General features: G+C 40.7%; 1 protein-coding gene across 1 annotated transcript; it reads right to left on the reverse strand.

The window, feature by feature from the left end:
• Window positions 1-165: 165 nt before the first annotated feature.
• Window positions 166-5,182, reverse strand: rmdn3 (regulator of microtubule dynamics 3). The gene is made up of 12 exons (XM_055885077.1): window positions 4,303-5,182; window positions 3,957-4,137; window positions 3,676-3,816; window positions 2,504-2,825; window positions 2,266-2,368; window positions 2,115-2,175; window positions 1,950-2,025; window positions 1,719-1,796; window positions 1,497-1,595; window positions 1,334-1,387; window positions 1,133-1,213; window positions 166-1,037 (listed from the first exon to the last, which is right to left on the reverse strand). Exons 1-12 carry the CDS (start codon window positions 4,517-4,519, stop codon window positions 954-956), a joined length of 1,497 nt encoding a protein of 498 aa, XP_055741052.1. The 5' UTR covers window positions 4,520-5,182; the 3' UTR covers window positions 166-953.
• Between the last annotated feature and the right edge of the window lie 15,339 nt (window positions 5,183-20,521).

Genomic DNA, 20,521 nt, shown 5'->3' on the forward strand with positions numbered 1-20,521 from the left:
CAAGAAATTGTTGATCCTTTTTGGCAACAGATTACCATACGACAGTGGATAAACAAAGATTAATTTTATGAATGCATTTAGCTAAAGTCCTCATGAATATACTGCAAGTATATCCTTCCTATAGTATCGGGATCAGTACAGTAAAAAGCTTCTCAAACCATGACATTCATTAAAGGACTTTATTTTACCAGGTAAGTTGACTGCGAACACATTCTCACTTACAGGAATTGTATTTGAATGTTAAGTGATAACTTGCCCTATTGAAACCAACAAATGGAGGAATATAAATTCAATGAGTGCTAAGTAAACATTATCTTAAACAAATAAATAAAGGTAAACATTTTCTCAAACAAATCAAAGGCAGCATAACACTCTGGAATTAAATAAAGTAGATAACCTAAGGGTCCATGCTTCTTCTAAAATGCTATTACATGGACTTAAGACTGGGCTTAGTTCATTGAAACATTACGCACTAAACCTTAATAATCATGCTAAATGATTTTCAGGACATGTTTTAATCCCATTTGATTTTACATTTAGAATAAGTTGTCAACATTGTTTCACAACACCATCTAAACAACGGTAGGGCTGATGATTGTACAGGGGGATTAGTCCGATCTAAGTTACTCTCCACACAATGCACACATTTGGTCAACACCAGCAAGAAACAAACATGCTAAATTACAGTAGTACCGGTTAGATGAAAGTGCTTTGAAAACAGTCAATTGTGAAAAGTGAAAAAGGCAAAAATCATTCTGGAAAAAGGTACTGACTGCAATATAAATAGCTCACTCCATATTGATTCAGTGACATAGGAAGTTGAATATCTACTTGGTGTACTGAGGAGAGGGAAAGTTGTCAGTAGATGTTTCTAGTACACAGCTGATTGGGTGGCCTGTGATGAGCGGACTAGTTTGCCAATGGCCATCCAGTGGCAACTGCTGTGTCCTGCCCTATTTGTCCCCACCGTCGAGAGAAAGCTCAGTCGCTTTGTCAATCAAGGCTCCCAGCTCTGCCTCCAACTTAGCACTATCCTCCTAAAGAATGAAAACAAAGGTAAGTGCTGCCTAGCAAAGTCAACCCTGTGTGCACAGTGAATGCTCATCTCCATCCCAAAGAAATGTCTGCTTACCTCACTGGAGCCACTAGGCATGTTCAACGCCAACAGGGCCCAGTTTTTGGCCTCCGACACATTCCCCAGCTCCTTGTGACACTAGAAATCAAAACAACCAAGAGGACAATCAGGATCAGAAAAGTTAACTAGTGTAAAAGTTACAAACTGGAGAAATCCACTGTTTAATTGATCTTGTCTATAGAATTGTATTTCCAATACCTTGGCGATGTAAAGTCTTACTGTCTTGGAGAATCCTGGGTTCAGCTCCTCTGCCTGAAATCAAACAAGGTGGAATAAAAAAATAAAACTGACAAAACATTTAAATAATTTTTTTCTTCTGTATAGAGGCTAGCAGTCGATTTGGCTTCAACTGATTAAGTACCTTGAGGAAGTTTCCAAGGGCGTCGTCGAGAGTAGATGTTGGTGGATTGTCATACAAGGCAGCTGCTGCCTTCCTCTCCAGCCAGCCAAGAGTGGAAACCTACAGAGGAAAAAGGATATGGAACACGGCGGCACGTTTTAGTTAGCATAGGACTGGTTGTATGGTTGTTTTTAAGTCAAGTCCCAAGATAAGGATTTGGGATAAAAAGCTTGTTCTGCTTACCTCATAACACCAGCGCCCCAATAGGTAGAAACACAGTGGGTCATTGTCCCTAAGGGCAATCGCTCGGTCTAAATGCTCCTAGCGGAAAGGGTGAATAGTGCATACAAAAGTCACTTTTATTGTTTACCGTTGACATTCACAATTGTTTTCTGATATAGATTAGACTTTATGAACGGAGGACTTGGATGACATTATTCCAATAGGATTCTGAATAGAATAACAAAAACACACCTTTAGAATGTGACTGCTTTTCAGTTTGCTATGCATAGTCTCGTATTGGGAGGTAAGGCCTGTGAGAACAGCAAACCTGTGGAGTATTGAAAGAGATTAAAAATATATATCTTACCATTTTGCAAAGGGTCAGCACAACATCTCTCACGGTTTTCAGTGACTCACCACTTGTGACATTCCGCATTCAGGCCATTCTTCTTTAGAGCGAACTCTGCTTCTTCACGACCTGTGGAGAAAAGATCAAAGGTCAAAAGCAAACCATCTGACAGTGCATGTTAAAGTGAGAGTTCACGACAAAATCAAACGTTTTCTTTACCTTGTTCTGCATAAGACTTCTTCTCCTGCTTGTCCTCAGTAGAATCATACATGTCACTGTAGGCACGGGCCAGTCGCCATAGAAACTCCCTGCTGTCGCCATACTGGTATCACAAAAAAAAAAAAAAAGACAGATGTAGCTAGACTGAAAAAAAAATATTTTAACAACTTCAGCAACATGAAAACAAAATTTGCCACAAAAGTTCCACATTCTCAGACTCCTTTAAATTTGGGCTGACCTGTAGCTTGTTGGCAAGGAGCAGATGGAAGCCCTCTGCCTTCAGCCTAGCATCACCCGTATGAAGGATATCACTCTGGGCCAGGAGTAATGCCAACTCCCCACTTGGCACTTCAGCCATCACCTCCAACATCTCCTCCTCTTCGTCTTCCTCCTGTGGTTCCTCTCCCTCCTCCTGGGAGTCCTCCTGGCGTAGAGTGATGGTCGTGGCACAGCTCTTGTCCTCATCGGATTCCTCCTCCGGCTCTCTTTCCGCCTCCTTGTCGGTCTCCCGATCCGTGTCCCGATCCGTGTAGTCTGACTCAGCGTTGGCGGTGGAGTACCTGAGACAGTATAGGCAGACAGTTAAGGTCACTACAAAAGTATAGTGCAAGAGCCACCCACCAAAATGGTGTTGTTCTGTGACCCAGGAAACAAAACTGCAAAATGTCAAAAATATCACATAGGTAATGTTTCAAACTTGTAAAAGTTGCACATTAGTTATGTTAAATATCATTGCGCATCTTGTGTAATTTCCCTAGTAATGTTCTAACATTGCCATGTTTCACCTTGGTTCATTTTGTTGCACACTGCCTCACAGAACTATGTGAGATCAGTGCTCATCCTTGCATAAGCTCAAGCAACACGTTACTGATCCTTCAATGATCCAGTTGAACCCCAAAACAAAGAAATGTTTTAACCATATACAGTGGTTCTCAGTTAATCTAAGACATTTTGGCAGGTGTATTTAGCCTACAAGGGACATCATTGTTTTGCCTGCTAGCCAAACTAAAGACATCACAACGTTTTCTAGATAATACAGCTCACAAAACATTTAAGGTCCCGACAGCTACATAAAGCGCTGTTCTGGCATCTGAGAAAAATCAATTTTGCAGCATTCAACAGCTTTTTATCTTGTATTATTTTTGATTCCTCAGGTCTAGTACATACCTTGCTTTCTGTAAGCATGGGCAACAAAATGTGAGTAACATTTTACAAGTTTGAACCACACAGTGTTCATATTCATAAAATTATGTATGTAATGATGTTGAAACTTTGAGGTTGTTTTCTGGGTCACAGAATGCCTTTTCTGAAGCCTTTTTTGGTGGGTGGCTCTTGGACAATTAGCCCTATGCTCATGTTCTTACAATGCTATCTATCCCATGCAGTGATTGCAGTCCATGCTGATCTTACCCTCCCTCGCTGGTCTCCCCTCCATACACGCCTTGACTGGCAGAGAAATAGATGGAGCTGGAGCTCATGGAGTCAGTGCGTTCCCGATGGCTGATGATGTGGCGGCGTCTGCGTGCCCTCTGGCTATCCTCAACACCCTTCCTGCACAGAGCAGCAAAGAGACATTCAACATACATGTCTTGAACAAAAGACACTGAACAAAAAACCTGAAACATGATATATCCTAGATTCAGTGTCCACTTGGTGAACCCATGTGGCCACCACCAAACACCACCACTCACTTGACATCCTGGATAATCTGCTGGGCGATGTCCTGCAGGCCGGTCCTGAGCTCAGCCACCTCGAAGCGGAGGGAAGACACACAGGTCAGCACCTCATCCAGTTGGTTCCTCAGCTCCACCTGCTGCTCAGGAGACAGCCCCTGCACCACTGCCTCCAGGGCCTGCTGCTGGGCCACCACCTCTGAGGGACAAACGGAGACAGAAGAGATATAGCTAGGTTGTCTGGGGGGTGTATAGACACACACCATTGCAAAGATACTCATTACACAGGTGCAGACAGCTGGACACACACAAACGGACATAGTCTCAGATTATGCTACTATGCCATGCAGTGCTTACCACCTACCTTGTTCAAGTGACTCCATCTGAAGGGGTGCTCCATCTGGGCTGTCTATCAAGTACTCAGGGGGGTTAGTCTGGAGTAATAATGTTTGAGATCTTCTTCTACTAATTTCTTTGTAGATTATTAATGTAATCAAGCCTACACCCGCGGTGGCTCCTACACCCAGTCCTATCATCCAATTTCTCCCTAACGGCTTCATGTTGTGCCAAATTGGGACCATAGCAACTTCTTTAGATAACTTGGCTAAATAAGATTTTGTTTGATAATTGCCTTGGTCTATTGATAAATGTCTAGCTAGCTAGATAGATAAATGACTTATAGGGTAACAGGCAATAACTTTCTGTCCGTCTCGAAAACCCTCATGGTAGCGATATTGATAACATTAGCCACTTTTACTTTCGAAATGATCTGACAGCTAGCTTACTTACTAGCATAGATACAGTGAAATAAACCCTGAATTGTAAGGTTAGCTAGCTATCTTGCAATCAATAACGCCAAGCTAGCTGACATCTTTAGCTTTGTTAATCAATATTTAGCATTTGCTGTAAAAAATAAAGATCTGCTAGCAAGCAATGTTAGCTAGTTAGGAACGATTAATATCGTCACCCTCGGCTCTAGTTGTCAAAACAAGACGCTCGCATCGTGGTACTACTGACAGTGTGACAACTAGCAATCCTTTCAGGAGAATGTCCTTAAATTATTTTAGCTAGCTACCTACTCTATTCCCGTCTGCTGATAAGATACGTTTAAACGGTATAATGTAAGAACAGTAACCTTAAAAACGCCACTTTCGCTTGCATTTCGATCTGTGCCGAGGGGGACGATAAAAATGCTGGACTCCATGAAACGTGTCACATATGAATAATTCCGTCGAGAAACGATGTTTCCATAAACGTTTCTAAAGGTCTTTGGGAGATTTATTATGCTACCAAAAATTATGTTAACCAGCTATTTAAATTACCACCACCAAACATCAGTTTTATGATAGGTAAGGTTCTTGCAAGTCAATTATATTCTTTGTGTTTATCATTTAGGCTACTTTTCCAGTGTAGCATTTGTTTGTAGCACATTTGATTGAACTAGACCAGGGCAATCCAAACCTATTGCTGGAGAGCTACCGTCCTGTGGTTTTTGCCCCCGACCCTAGTTTACCACACCTGATTCTAATAATTAGCTAGTTGATATGAATTTGTTTACTTAAAACTGGAGATGGAGTGAAAATCTACATGAGGTTAGCTGTCCAGCAAAAGGGTTGGAGAAACCTCAAAACTAATTTGGTGAGTGAAAATGGATATAGGAAAAAATGTTTTTCAATATCTTTTGGGTTTTCCAGTAATATTTCCTCAGCACCGAATGACAAGTTCACAGACAGAGTTTAAAACAATCTGTCATTTTACTGTAGCATAGAGCTAAAGGATATTAAAGATAGTGTCTGTTGACTTGTCATTGATTTTAATCGGTGCATAAACAACTCACCCAGTTAGCTCCCTCATCTGAAGCAACCAGAGTGTTATTTATCCCAGATGTTGGACTTTTTGATGTCTCTCTGTGTGGAAGTTTTTGTAAGGATGCATAGATACTCATCAGCGCACTATTCTGCCTGGTCAGTAGCCTATTTCTATTTTCATCATTGATTTATGCATATGTTGAGAGCGACATGTAGTGGTGGAAAAAGTACCCAATTGTCATACTTGAGTAAAATGTATAGTTGCCTTAATCAAAATTTACTCAAGTAAAAGTAAGTCACCTTGTAAAATACCTCTTGAGTAGAAGTATTTGGTTCTAAATATACTTAAGTATCAAAAGTATGGCTTTGGCCCCAAAGTCATTGCGTGTATAAAGATTCTTTATTTTTCCCCCATGGCTTCGGTACGGACTAACAACTTGTCCTCTGACTATTTTCCCTTGCACTGCGGATCCAGACAGGGCTGTCCACTCTCCCCCTTGTTGTTTGCTTTGGCAATCGAACCTCTCGCCATTGCACTACGCTCTAATGATGCCATTCAAGGAATAATCAGGACGGGCTTAGAGCAGAAAGTCTCGCTATATGCGGATGACCTCCTTTTGTTTATCTCTAACCCTGATACCTCATTGCCACGCGCCTTATCTGTTCTTAAAAGGTTTGGATCAATCTCAGGGTACAAGCTGAATCTAGGCAAGAGTGAGCTTTTTCCTGTAAACAAGGCTGCTTTAAAGTGCTCTTTTACAAGTTCTCAGTTTAGGATTGTCCGGGATCAATTCACCTACTTGGGAGTTAAAGTGACAAGGAAATATTCAAATCTGTTTCAGGAAAACTTGGTTGCTCTAGCAGACAGTTTGAAACAATATTTTACTTTTTGGAATGCGCTACCTCTTTCTCTTATCGGAAGGATTAATGTCATTAAAATGAGTGTGTTGCCCAAATTTCTATATTTATTTCAATGTTTACCCATTTTTATTCCAAAATCTTTTTTTATTTCACTGGATCAAACATTCATGCATTTTATTTGGGATGGCAAGGTACCACGGATTGGTAGAAAACATTTACAGAAGCCTAAGTCATTGGGGGGTTTAGCTCTACCAAATTTTCAGACATACTATTGGGCTGCAAATTTCAGAGCCTTTCTGTACAGGCTGCAGACTGATCCTACTGGCCCTAGACCACTCTGGGTCCAGATGGAGTCTGAATCGTGTAAACCTGCTGCACTTTCTTCTGTGTTGTGCTCGTCTCTCCCAGTATCCCTAGGCAAAAGGTGTGTCAACCCAATTGTAAAGCAGTCTCTTAAAATTTGGAATCAGTTCTGTTTAGCCTTTGGCCTCCGAGGCGTTTCTCTATCAGGCCCAATCAATCAGAAGATTTTATTTCCTCCATCTTTGAATGATGGGGCTTTTGGCATCTGGCACTCACTAGGCCTCCCCTCACTAGCCCAATTATTCTTTGATGATACATTTGCCTCTTTTGCTCAGCTACAGGAAAGGTTCAACCTCCCCCAATCCCACTTTTTCCGCTATCTCCAGACTAGGAACTTTGTCAGAGCTAACACACCTGCATTTCCTCATAGGCCTGCGAATACAGCTATAGAGAGCATCCTGGAGCTGAACAAGCTTCCTAGGGGCGCAATTTCAGATGTATATGCAATCATTCATGACTTACAGAACCCTTCTTTGGTGCCTTTAAAGACTCGATGGGAAAAGGATTTGGGGAAGACACCTGGGAATCTGTGCTGCGCAGGGTGCATTCGTCCTCTTAGCACTAGACACAGCCTCATTCAATTCAAGGTGGTTCACCGTATCCACTGGTCTGGGGCCAGACTTGGAAGAATATTCTCTGATTTTGATCCTACCTGTCAGATGTAAAATTGAACCAGCCACACTGTTGCATATGTTCTGGGGCTGTCATAAACTGTCAGGTTTCTGGGAATTAATATTTAAATGTTTCTCTGATATATGTAACACTGTTATGGATCCCTCTCCCCTTACAGCCCTTTTTGGAGTACTGCCCATAGGTACCCCCCCTGTCAAGAATCCAGTCGGACACTGTTGCTTATACAACTCTTTTAGCTAGACGGCTAATACTACAGAACTGGAAGATGGCAGCTCTCCCATCTTATAAATATTGGGTGAGAGATGTGTTGTGCTCTCTAAAACTAGAAATTTTTTAATTCAATTCACGTGGGAACCCCAAACTGTTTAATGAGGCTTGGGCTCCATTCCGGTCTTACTTTAAACAGTCCATCCTCTGATGGCACTCCTATTAAAACCAAAATAAGTCTGTATTTGACCCCCCTGTGACTTAGAGGTTGGATGAGCATTTCTCTGTGTTTTCTTCTGGGGTGGGGGTGGGGGGCATTAAGGTTGATGTGCTTATTGATTGTGACCTGCGGTTGCCTTGTTCATCTTGCCCGGGCAGAGACTAAGGTGTGAGCTTGTTTTTCCCAGTTATTTTAATTTTTTTATTCTGTTCACGCCTACATAAAATTATTATTATTCATTTTTTATTTTAAAGCATTGTAAACTTTTTATTTTTGGTCCAGTGGATGGTTGGTCTGTGACCTTGACTGTCTGTGAGTGGTTGCATTTCTCCACCCCATCCCTTGACTGTTTACAGGAACAATGGTGAGGTGTTTGCTCTGTCCCTATACTATAGATTTCCCTTTAACCTTTAGTAGCCTTCTGCCTGGTGTGTTTAACTTGTCTAAAGTATGGTATCTTTAAAGTAATTATTTTAATATGTATTGTATTTTTTCTAGTTGAGTATATTATTTATATTGCTTTGTCTTGTCTGTGTGTAAAACTTAATAAACAGAGTTTTCAACAAAAAAAAAAGTATCCAAAGTATAAATCATCTCAAATTCCTTTTATTAAACAAAGGTTACTTATATAATAAGAAAGACTGAATACAAGAAATGGAACTGGAGCTTCACATTTACTGAAATGAGTTAGTACCCGAATAACATAGAACAACCTGCGCATGACCAAGGGTGCTCCATTCTTAAAGGGGACATCAGTAATTAACAGAACATAACAATTTTAATGTTTTTAAAATGTATGGATGGCACTCAGACATCATTTACAAAATAAGCATTTGTGTTTAGTGAGTTCACCAGATCAGAGGCAGAAGGGAGGACCATGTGTTGTCTTGATAAGTGTGTGAATTGGACCATTTTCCTGTCCTGCTAAGCTTTCAACATGTAACAAGAACTTTTGGGTGTCAGGTAAAATGTATGTAGTAAAAAGTACATTATTTTCTTTAGGAATGTAGTGAAGTAAAAGTTGTCAAATATACACTGCTCAAAAAAATAAAGGGAACACTTAAACAACACAATGTAACTCAAGTCAATCACACTTCTGTGAAATCAAACTGTCCACTTAGGAAGCAACACTGATTGACAATAAATTTCACATGCTGTTGTGCAAATGGAATAGACAAAAGGTGGAAATTATAGGCAATTAGCAAGACACCCCCAAAAAAGGAGTGATGCTGCAGGTGGTGACCACAGACCACTTCTCAGTTCCTATGCTTCCTGGCTGATGTTTTGGTCACGTTTGAATGCTGGCGGTGCTCTCACTGTAGTGGTAGCATGAGACGGAGTCTACAACCCATACAAGTGGCTCAGGTAGTGCAGTTCATCCAGGATGGCACATCAATGCGAGCTGTGGCAAAAAGGTTTGCTGTGTCTGTCAGCGTAGTGTCCAGAGCATGGAGGCGCTACCAGGAGACAGGCCAGTACATCAGGAGATGTGGAGGAGGCCGTAGGAGGGCAACAACCCAGCAGCAGGACCGCTACCTCCGCCTTTGTGCAAGGAGGTGCACTGCCAGAGCCCTACAAAATGACCTCCAGCAGGCCACAAATGTGCATGTGTCAGCATATGGTCTCACAAGGGGTCTGAGGATCTCATCTCGGTACCTAATGGCAGTCAGGCTACCTCTGGCGAGCACATGGAGGGCTGTGCGGCCCCACAAAGAAATGCCACCCCACACCATGACTGACCCAACGCCAAACCGGTCATGCTGGAGGATGTTGCAGGCAACAGAACGTTCTCCACGGCGTCTCCAGACTCTGTCACGTCTGTCACATGTGCTCAAGTGCTCAGTGTGAACCTGCTTTCATCTGTGAAGAGCACAGGGCGCCAGTGACGAATTTGCCAATCTTGGTGTTCTCTGGCAAATGCCAAACGTCCTGCACGGTGTTGGGCGGTAAGCACAACCCCCACCTGTGGACGTCGGGCCCTCATACCACCCTCATGGAGTCTGTTTCTGACCGTTTGAGCAGACACATGCACATTTGTGGCCTGCTGGAGGTCATTTTGCAGGGCGCTGGCAGTGCACCTCCTTGCACAAAGGCGGAGGTAGCAGTCCTGCTGCTGGGTTGTTGCCCTCCTACGGCCTCCTCCACGTCTCCTGATGTACTGGCCTGTCTCCTGGTAGCGCCTCCATGCTCTGGACACTACGCTGACAGACACAGCAAACCTTTTTGCCACAGCTCGCATTGATGTGACATCCTGGATGAACTACACTACCTGAGCCACTTGTGTGGGTTGTAGACTTCGTCTCATGCTACCACTAGAGTGAGAGCACCACCAGCATTCAAAAGGGACCAAAACATCAGCCAGGAAGCATAGGAACTGAGAAGTGGTCTGTGGTCACCACCTGCAGAATCACTCCTTTTTGGAGGGTGTCTTGCTAATTGCCTATAATTTCCACCTTTTGTCTATTCCATTTGCACAACAGCATGTGGAATTTATTGACAATCAGTGTTGCTTCCTAAGTGGACAGTTTGATTTCACAGAAGTGTGATTGACTTGAAGTTACATTGTGTTTAAGTGTTCCCTTTATTTTTTTGAGCAGTGTATTTATAGTAAAGTACAGATGCCCCAAAAAACTACTCAAGGAGTACTTTAAACTATTTTTACTTAAGTACTTTACACCACTGGTGACATGTATGTCTGATACAATGTGTTTTATTTCACTACAGCCACACAATTATCACAATGTAATGTAAACATGTGTTGTGGCATTTGTGCAAGAACTAATTGGTCATAGCCATAGCAAATAAGAAAAATGCCAGTCCAAAGGCCGAATTGCATTTGAGAGGTCATTTGAAATGTAATTTTACCTTGCATTATCACTGTGCTTTAGGAGACTGGTCCAACAAGGGTTGGTGGTGAGTTTTCAGACCCATCCATAATAAATTACTTATGAGCCAGAAAGACATTTGGAAACAACTTGTTATGAATTTGAATAATTTACTACTTTTTAAAAGAAATTCAGAATCTACAGAATGTGTAGTCTAACAAGTGTTTTATTAACATGCCTTCATAGGGCAAACAAATGCCCTAGTGTTTGAGTTTCTTTATGAATTTACAACAAATACCCAAACACCATAGTGTTTGTTTATAAAGCCTTTGTCTGCCATGGGTTTGCAAGGTATGAACTTTTTATTATGATGCATAAGGCAAATAATAACTAGATACTTACATTTACAGTTGGGAGTACCATGTGGATGAGCCTCCCTGGGTGATTCTGGAGAAGCTGGGCTTCTCTGCAGCGACGATGACAGGTGTGGGTCAAACACAGTTGTGGCATCTACTGTACACAAGCACACCATGTGACAGTCATTAACACACCACTAGGTGTCGCTACTGCAACAAGGCATGAGTGTTTTCACCACAGTCAGTCAGAATTGTACTACTGTATCACCGTGTTTGATTGGAGGGGTGTCCATTGTCAGTTTTAACTTTGGTGAGGATGTTTTTTTTCTCTAATGTATGTCAGTGTCGTTTTATTGTTGATGATAGAATATGACGTGGCTACAGTACTGATGTCATAGTGTAACTACAGTGCCTTCAGAAAGTTTTCACCCTGCTGGACTTTTTCCAGATTTTGTTACAGCCTGAATTTAAAATGGTTTTTGTCACTGGCCTTCACACACTACCCCATAATGTCAAAGTGGAATTATGTTTTTAGGCAGTTTTATAAAAAAGCTTAACATTAAAAGCTGAGATGTCTTGAGTCAAGTATTCAACCCCTTTGTTATGGCAAGCCTAAATACGTTTAGGAGTCAAGGTTTGCTTAACTTGCATAATTTGCATGGCCTCACCCTGTTTAACTACCTCATCTCTGTACCCCACACAATTTTCTGTAAGGTCTCTCAGTCGAGCTGTGAATTTCAAACAGATTCAAACATATAGACTAGGGAGGTTTTCCAATGCTTCACAAAGAAGGGCACCTATTGGTAGATGGGTACATTTTATTAAAAAAATAAATTTAAAAAGAGACATTGAATATCCCTTTATGCATGATTAAGTTATTAATTACCCCCAGTCACTACAAACATACATGTGTCCTTCCTAATTCAGTTGCCGGAGAAGAAGGAAACCGCTCGGGGATTTCACCATGAGGGCAATGGTGACTTTCAAACAGAGTTTAATGGCTGTGATGATAAAAGAACTGAGGTTGGATCAACAACATTTTAGTTACTCCACAATTATAACCTATTTGACAGAATGAAAATGTAGCCTGTACAGATTTAGTTTTTTCAAATGTGCATGCTGTTTGTCAAGGCACTAAAGTAAAACTGCAAAAAATGTGGCAAAGAAATTAACTTTGTCCTGAATACAAAATCTTATGTTTGCGGCAAATTCAACACAACACGTCACTGAGAATCACTCTTCATATTTTCAAGCATACTGTTGGCTGTATTCTGTTATGGGTATGCTTGTCATTGACAAGGACTAGGGAGTTTTAGGCTAAAAAGAAACAGAATAGAGCTAAGCACAGGCAAAATCCTAGAAAAGTTGGTCTGCTTTGCAACTGACACTGGGAAACAAATTCACCTTTCAGCAGGACAATAACTTAAAACACAAGGCCAAATATACACAAGGTGTTTACCAAGAAGACATTGAATGTTCCTGAGTGGCCTAGTTAGTTTTGACTTGAATCTGCTTGAAAATCTATGGCAAGACATGAAAATGGCTGTCTAGCAATGATGAACAACCAACTTGACAGAGCTTGAAGAATACTTTTTTTTTTAAGAATGTGGAAATGTTGCACAATCCAGGTGGGCAAAGCTCTTAGTCTTACCCAGAAAGACTCACAGCTGTAATCGCTGCCGATGGTGACTCTATGTATTGACGCAGGGGTGTAATACTCACAGTATGTAAATGAGATTCCTGTATTTCAATAAATTTGCGAAAATGTTTTTACTTTGTCACTATGGGGTAGTGTGTGTGTGTATATAGTTAAGAAAAATATCATTTGAATTCAGGCTGTATAACAAAATGTGTAATAAGTCAAGTATGATCATACCCCTTTCGAGACATTCAAACAAATTGAGCATTGATGTAGCTACATTCACTATTGCACATACAGTCCTCTGTCACTAAATTGTTGCTTGTGACAAATCTTATGTTGCACATTTGGTATCATGTATTTTAAGACATCAGTAAATCACAATAAGGTTACCCCACTTGTGTTAATATTTTCTCATCATATGCTGTTTATTTATGACTGCAATGTTCCAATCTATTGTATTCCTCTTGCATACGAGTGGGAATTGTGGAAAGTGTTTTGTACCAGTGGCCTGAGGCTCTATACACAGATTTTTCACAAGTAGATTTTTATGAGTTTCTTGTGAACCTGCCTCAGAGTTGAAGGGGGATGTTCATGCTGTTTCTGTCAAAGTCATCAGGGATGGAATTAAGGTTCACTGGCAAAGTAAGTTTTATTATTGGCTGTTTTCTTGCGCTCTCTTCACAACTCACAATACCAGTCACTGACAGACGTAACCTAGAGATCTTATCCGATGAGTGACATCCCTTATTTGGCTACAACAGGTCTAAGGTGTGCAAAGTGAGTGTCTGCCGCCCATATTGCTCTGTGCATTTTTTGCACGCTTCAGATTAATTTACCATTTGTCATCTTCCTTCTGCTGCAGAGGGGAAAGTTTATGGAATCTGAAATAGCCTGGTAGGCTATTTCTCACAGGGGAACATCACCTGAGCATGTTAAGAGATCTGTGCAACAGTCTCAGATCAACAGCACTGACACACGCTTACCTCACCAGACATGCCACCGGGGGTGTTTTTACAGTCCCCAGGTCCAGAACAAATTCAAGGAAATGTACAGTATTATACAGAGCCATAAGTGCATGGAACTCGCTTCCATCTTATATAGCGCAAGTGAACAGGAAACCTGGTTTCAAAAACAATTAAAGCAACACCTCACGGAACAATGCCTCTCCCCCATGTGACATACGTGTGTGTGTGTGTACTGACATGTACAGTGCATTTGGAAATTATTCAGACCCTTGGCCTTTATTCATATTTTATGTCACAGCCGTATTCTAAAATGGGTTATATAGTTTTTTCCTGCTTATCTACACACAATACCCCATAATGACAAAACATTAACTGTTTTTTTAGACTTATGCAAATGTATTAAAAACAAAATGGAAATATCACATTTACATAAGTATTCAGACCTTCCACTCAGTACTTTTGTTGAAGCACCCTTTGGCAGCAATTACAGCCTCGAGTCTGCTTGGGTATGACGATACAAGCTTGGCACACCTGTATTTGGGGTTTCTCCCATTTGTCTCTGCAGATTCTCTCAACCTCTGTCAGGTTGGATGGGAGCGTCGCTGCACAGCAATTGTCAGGTCTCTCCAGAGATGTTCGATCAGGTTCAAGTCCAGGCTCTGGTTGGGCCACTCAAGGACATTCATTGACTTGTCCCGAAGCCACTCCTGCATTGTCTTGGCTGTGTGCTTAGGGTCGTTGTCTTCTTGGATGGTGAACCTCATAACTGAGGAACCTGTATAAACAGAGTTAGGGTAATGTGGCTGTATTGTCTTTCATGAGGTTACAACCATGAAACAAAATGGACCGGGTTGTAGCTGGCTTCTCCACTGACCATTTCCACATTCTCCAGAATAAGAATATTGTTCAATTCTGGGATGTAGTAGAATTTGGCGGGAGAGTTCCCTTGTTCTACTGTGACCCTCTCTGTCCTATATTGCATGGTCAGGGAGACCGTCTCTGCAAAGCATTTACGATGTGGTTGTAAAGTCAAACTGTCGAGTGAAAAAGTCATGACACTACCCACAGGGCGAAGACATCAGGGCCCATATTCACAAAGTCTCTCAGAGTAGGAGTGATAAACCAGGATCAATTAACTTTTTTTAGATCCTAATTAATAGGATTATATGGACAGTGTTAACATGATCTTAAATCAGCACTCCTACTCTGACACACTTTGTGAATATGAGCCAATTGATTGATATTCTTTGGAGAGACTGCATGTTCTTCAGGTGTGAGGAAAATGGGTTTGTTTGCATATTAGATCAACATGATGATGCAAGAAATCCTTATCTAATGATTGTGAGAAGCAAACCGGGTCTGGAATGCAGGTCCCCGCACCATGTGTACATAACAGGCCGACTTTCTCTTAGAAATCAAGGTGTTCAGCTAGTGACTTACTAATGCAATTATTTCTGAGTATTTGAAGGGTACATTTTTCCACCTGGTCATGGACTGGAAAACCCTAGGACCAGACTCATAATTTGCTGCGCAAACCAAAATGTTGTGTGCCTTCAAATGCACGATTCAGAAAGAAGCATAACAGTCTATAATAATGCTCAAATCTACAAGTTGGCAAAGAAAAGGAAAAAAAGACATGAGACAATTGATTCACAATAGCATGATGTACTGTAAGATAATCTAAGTCATTGTTTGTAGCGTACTTAGCATTCTAGCGAGAGATTTATTAGATAATTCACCCTCAGGACTATCATGGCAAGCTGAACATTGTGTCTCTGAGTGGCGTTTTCCATTTCAATACTGAAGGGATTGTGCAAGCTGAGGTGGCTTCTTATAGACGACAGGCGCCATGGCTCTACATGGCCAGGTGAGTTTCAGTTGGACCTGTGCCATAGGGACTGGGTGTCAGCATAAATTAGTCCACGTCCACATTAGTCCACGTCATTTCAACGTGGATAATTGTGTAATATTTGGTTGAGAAATTGATCAATGAGATTACAACCTGTATTCATGAACTCAAAAGACAGCCAAAAGTTAGTTGAATTTCCAATGGATTATCACTATGCTTTCAACCATCTAAAAGCACAACCAAATTCCAATGGAAAAACAATGTCAGATTTTTGGTTTAGTTGTCACCCAAATGTCTGTCACTGTGTTTTCAACCATTTTTAAGAGCACAGCAAAGTTCAAATGAGAATACAATGTCAGATGTTTTGTTTATTTATACAACAGATTCATATGTTATCACTGTGCTTGATCTAATAGCAGAACTAAATGGCCTGAATTGCAGTTGAGATTACATTAAAAGTACATGGTGAAAGTGATCAATGCCGTTCGAGACTGCACAAATTATTACAGCAATTGTTGAGACCTCCACAGACCTGCAATGACCTATGCATGCTATCTTGAACATGCATGCTTTATACGATTACATAAGGAGAAAGTTACACTGAGTGTACAAAACATTATGAACTCTTTCCATGAAATAGACTGACCAGGTGAAAGCTATGATCCTTATTGATGTCACTTGTTAAATCCACTTCAATCAGTGTAGATGAAGTGGAGGAGACAGGTTAAAGAAGGATTTTTAAGCCTTGAAACAATTAAGACAAGGATTGTGGGTGTGATCTTCAGAGGGTGAATGGGCAAGACAAAATATTTAAGTGCCTTTGAACGGGTTATGGTAGTAGGTGCCAGGCGCACTGGTTTGTGTCAAGAACTGCAACGCTGCTGGATTTTTCACGCTCAACAGTTTCCCGTGTATATCAAGAATGGTCCACCACTCAAAGGACATCCAACCAACTTGGGAAGAATTGGAGTATTGCATTGGCCAGCATCCCTGTGGAACGCTCCCTGTGGATTCACTTCTCCATCTCAACCAAAAAACAAAGTTAAAGAATAGGTTTTATTTGATTTAGTCCTATTCTTTAACTTTGTTTTTTGGTTAAGATGGAGACGTGAATCCAACATATAAATTATTCATTTGTAGACAAACTGGAATGAATGCCGGACTAAGTCAGAGCTTGAAACCCTAGGCCTACTGTATTGTCTATTTTTAGTTGAATTGAAAAAATAGCTGTTGATTACATTGCAAATGCTATATAGCCCTAAATGGTGTCATTCATGATACTTGAGGGATAAAGTATGGTCACATTTCATATGCTCTGTTAAACCTACCGCTAGGAATGACTTTGATAGCAACAGTGAATCTATTTTGTTTTTAAGTAAAGATTGCTCAACAATCATTCTCACAATAGCAAATTGGTAATAGTCAACGACAAATATCACAGCTAAGCAGGGCTGGGGTTGGTAAAAAATCTGGATGAGAGACCAAAAGATAGTTGTAGATACATTTTCCAGTAGGAGGTGCTGCCCAGCCTATTGTTTGTTTATTTCTGATAGTGTATATAATGTAAAAAATCTGACGTTGTTTTAAAGGTACAAATTAAAGGTACAACATATCATATTCAAAGTTTGCTGATGCTGAAATTTGGTTACCATCATGACATCATCCTGTAGTTGAAATTTCACAATTTTTTCAAATCCAATGTATTTTCCATGTAACAATACATTGACAAATTACATTGAAACAACAGATTCAACCAGTTTGTGTCCAGTGTGTGGCTACTGGGACCACTTAACAGCACTCAAAACCGAAAATTCCTTTCACAATATCCAATCATTACAGACCAAGACAAGCTGAATTTGTTTACTGTATTTATGAATCATCAAACTGGGGTGGCACACACATAATTACAAGGAGTCTGTATGCATAAAACAACAGGATATTCCATCTCATTTTCATATTCTAGACTTAAGACCCTTTGATTGTTGTTTATACGCTACAGGCAGGATGTCCTCTCTAGCAAACCTCACCAAACATCTCACTCATTCTATTTCTGTAGTGTTATATCAAACTAGAGTATTCTGACTTGCTCCAAGCATCCAATACTTAGGTTAATGACACACTGGGTGCCGATAGCAGCCACGATGCTATATAATTTATAATAGATTCTCCACAGTTTTTGTTGTATTCCACATTTGACAGATAGGAGCAGTTATGTGGTTGATATGTTTATTTTTAGAGAACATCTGAGGGAAAATGTTTACATAAACAGTGAAGTAAATAGTGAATTGACTTAAATAGATATCTGTTTTTGAGTATTTTGTGGCGAATGCCCGGTGATCCGAAGGTAGTGAGTGATTTTTTTTTTTGTTATTTGTCCCCCCCCCACAATCCCACCCCTTCCTATACATGTACAGTAGACCTAAGTAAGTTCCATTGGAAAACCCACACCCTATGGGAAGAGATGCTTTGGCTTCTTCCCCAGGAATTCACCAACCCATAGGGCAAGTGATACAGTAACATTTATCACTGCCCCCTTTCCCTACCTTCCTTGAAGAAACCCAAGCAGTGTAGAGTTCACATGAGCGTCACACTTCCACAATAAAAGGTGATCCTCTATTCTACAGCTTATTAAGACTAGAGAAGTACCTGAGAGAAGATAGTCACGGGAGAAGACACTTACAGACACACAGACAGAGATTAATCAAGGGGGAGGGACCGGAGGTTTATCACTCCATACAAACGCCCCACAGACACAGGTGAGCTGATAAGGCTGTCCAGGGCGCTCATTCAAACACAGAACGTCTGGAGAGCTGTGTGTTCTAACCCAACAGAGAAGAGCGAGAAGAGCGAAATATATTGAGTGAGCATAAAAAGACTGTTTCCTGATTACCTCAGGATACAAAGACAAACACAGGTAAACTTTCAAGACTTTTAAGCAATAAGTGAAGAATGTCACACTCTTAGAAAAAAAGGTGCCATCTAGAACCTAAAAGGGTTCTTCTGTTGTCCCTATAGGAGAACCCTTTGATGAACCCTTTATGGTTTCAGGTAGAACTCTTTTTGGTTCCATGTATAACCCTTTCCACAGAGGGTTCTACATGGAACATAATAGGGTTCTACCTAGAGCCAAAAAGGGGACAGCCGAAGAATCCTTTTGGAACCGTTTTTTTCTAAGAGTGTGTACGGTGAAGGTTTTTCCTCACTACAGCTTGAGCAAATGGTGTGGCCTATATAATGGCTTTAGTTAGTGGTTACTGTGTTGACTTTGTCAGTGGAACAACTAACTTTCCAAAGAAATTGTTTATTGTAATCTGGAAACAGCATAACAAGTTGGCAGTTTTACTGTATTTGAATCATACCAGCTACCTCAGCTTACCTGAGGCAGTATCTGACACATTGTCCTCATAGCTGCAGTAAGTAACTAACCACTATCAAATATCCCAATCTCTGAAAAACATTTAAAAGCTACATACAAATCTTAGATAAATAATTGGGTCTCCATTGGAGCTAATTTGTTGAGGATTCATAATTGGAACTATCAGGAAGTTTGTTGAATCTTGTACTAACTGTACAACTTGGATTTCTGCATTGTCTGAAAGATAGGGCAAATTCCTTAACAACAGCATATTTTGGGGGGGTTTTGACTAACAAGTCAAGCAAGACAACATAACCTTCACGTTTTTGACAAATTAAGGAAGTTCCTAACCAGTTTGTCTTCCAGTCAGGAGTAAAAGTTTTCCTTAATTCCCAACTGTTGTTTCATTACAGGTATATGAATATGAAACACTATCCTTGGGGGAAAAATCTGATCTTTCCCATCTTTAATCTGAGTGAAATGTGGAACTACCAGTTAGAACAAGCCATGATTGCAACACTATCTCAAAAGTTCAAGAAGCTTTAGACACATATAGTGTGAACCAGTGGAGGCTGCTGAGGGGAGTACGGCTCATAATAATGGCTGGAACTGAGCAAATGGAATGGCTTCAAACACATGGAAACTTCAGCCATTACCTCGAGCCTGTCCTCCCCAATTAAGGTGCCACCAACCTCCTGTGGTGTGAATGATGACATTGCATTAGATTTGATTTCACTCAATCACAGCAACAGTCAAAGGGAAAAAAACGTTTTTTATGCTTAAAGGTAATAGCCCTGAAATAAAACCAAGTCTCCAAGATTACGTATTAACAAACTAAGGTGCCTCAGTGTTCATGTTCCAGTACAAGAGGTCAGAGGAGGCTGGTGGGAGGAGCTTTAGGATCAAATGTAATGGCTGAAATGGAATCAATGGAACGGAATCAAACACGTCATTTCCATGTGTTTGGAGTTTTTGGTACCATTCCAGTGTTTCCATTGCAGCCATTAACAATGAGCCCCATCCTCCTATACCTTATCCCACCAGCCTCCTCTGTACGAGGTTGTTTAGACTTTCCCCTCTGAGACAATTAATTCAGCATTTTTTAAGCATCAACTCATACTAGATTAACCTTTGTGTTGTAAGCTATGTGTGTGAAGTTAGAGTATTACAGTGTGTTTGCTTTGATGTGTACAAGAAAAACTGGTTCCTTTATAATACAGTCACTGCTGCAGGTACCAGTCCATAAATGGACCCATCTCAACCTGGAATCTAAGGTCATGGCATTTGTGGCAAATTTTGGCAATGGTTGTAATTTGGGGTGTATCTATGAAATGCCCAAATGAAGAATAAAACTATGGAATGATTATCTAACAATTACGAGTGAGTTTTTTCAATCTATTTTGTTTGTCCTCACAATTTCAGAGTTGCCTAAAGGCCAACTAGACCCTTCAACTGAGTGACCTTGAACTCACTAACTGACGTTACACACAATCAAGTCT

Source organism: Salvelinus fontinalis, chromosome 27 (assembly GCF_029448725.1).
Source record: "Salvelinus fontinalis isolate EN_2023a chromosome 27, ASM2944872v1, whole genome shotgun sequence".
Lineage (NCBI taxonomy): Eukaryota > Metazoa > Chordata > Actinopteri > Salmoniformes > Salmonidae > Salvelinus > Salvelinus fontinalis.

Excerpts from the sequence above, each read along its gene's own strand:
- rmdn3 (XM_055885077.1), bottom strand. The coding sequence starts at position 4,519 with ATGGTCCCAATTTGGCACAACATGAAGCCGTTAGGGAGAAATTGGATG. Across the intron at positions 4,138-4,302 it reads GATGGAGTCACTTGAACAAG|AGGTGGTGGCCCAGCAGCAG; the intron begins GTAGGTGGTAAG and ends TTTGTCCCTCAG. Across the intron at positions 1,214-1,333 it reads TAAGACTTTACATCGCCAAG|TGTCACAAGGAGCTGGGGAA; the intron begins GTATTGGAAATA and ends TTTGATTTCTAG.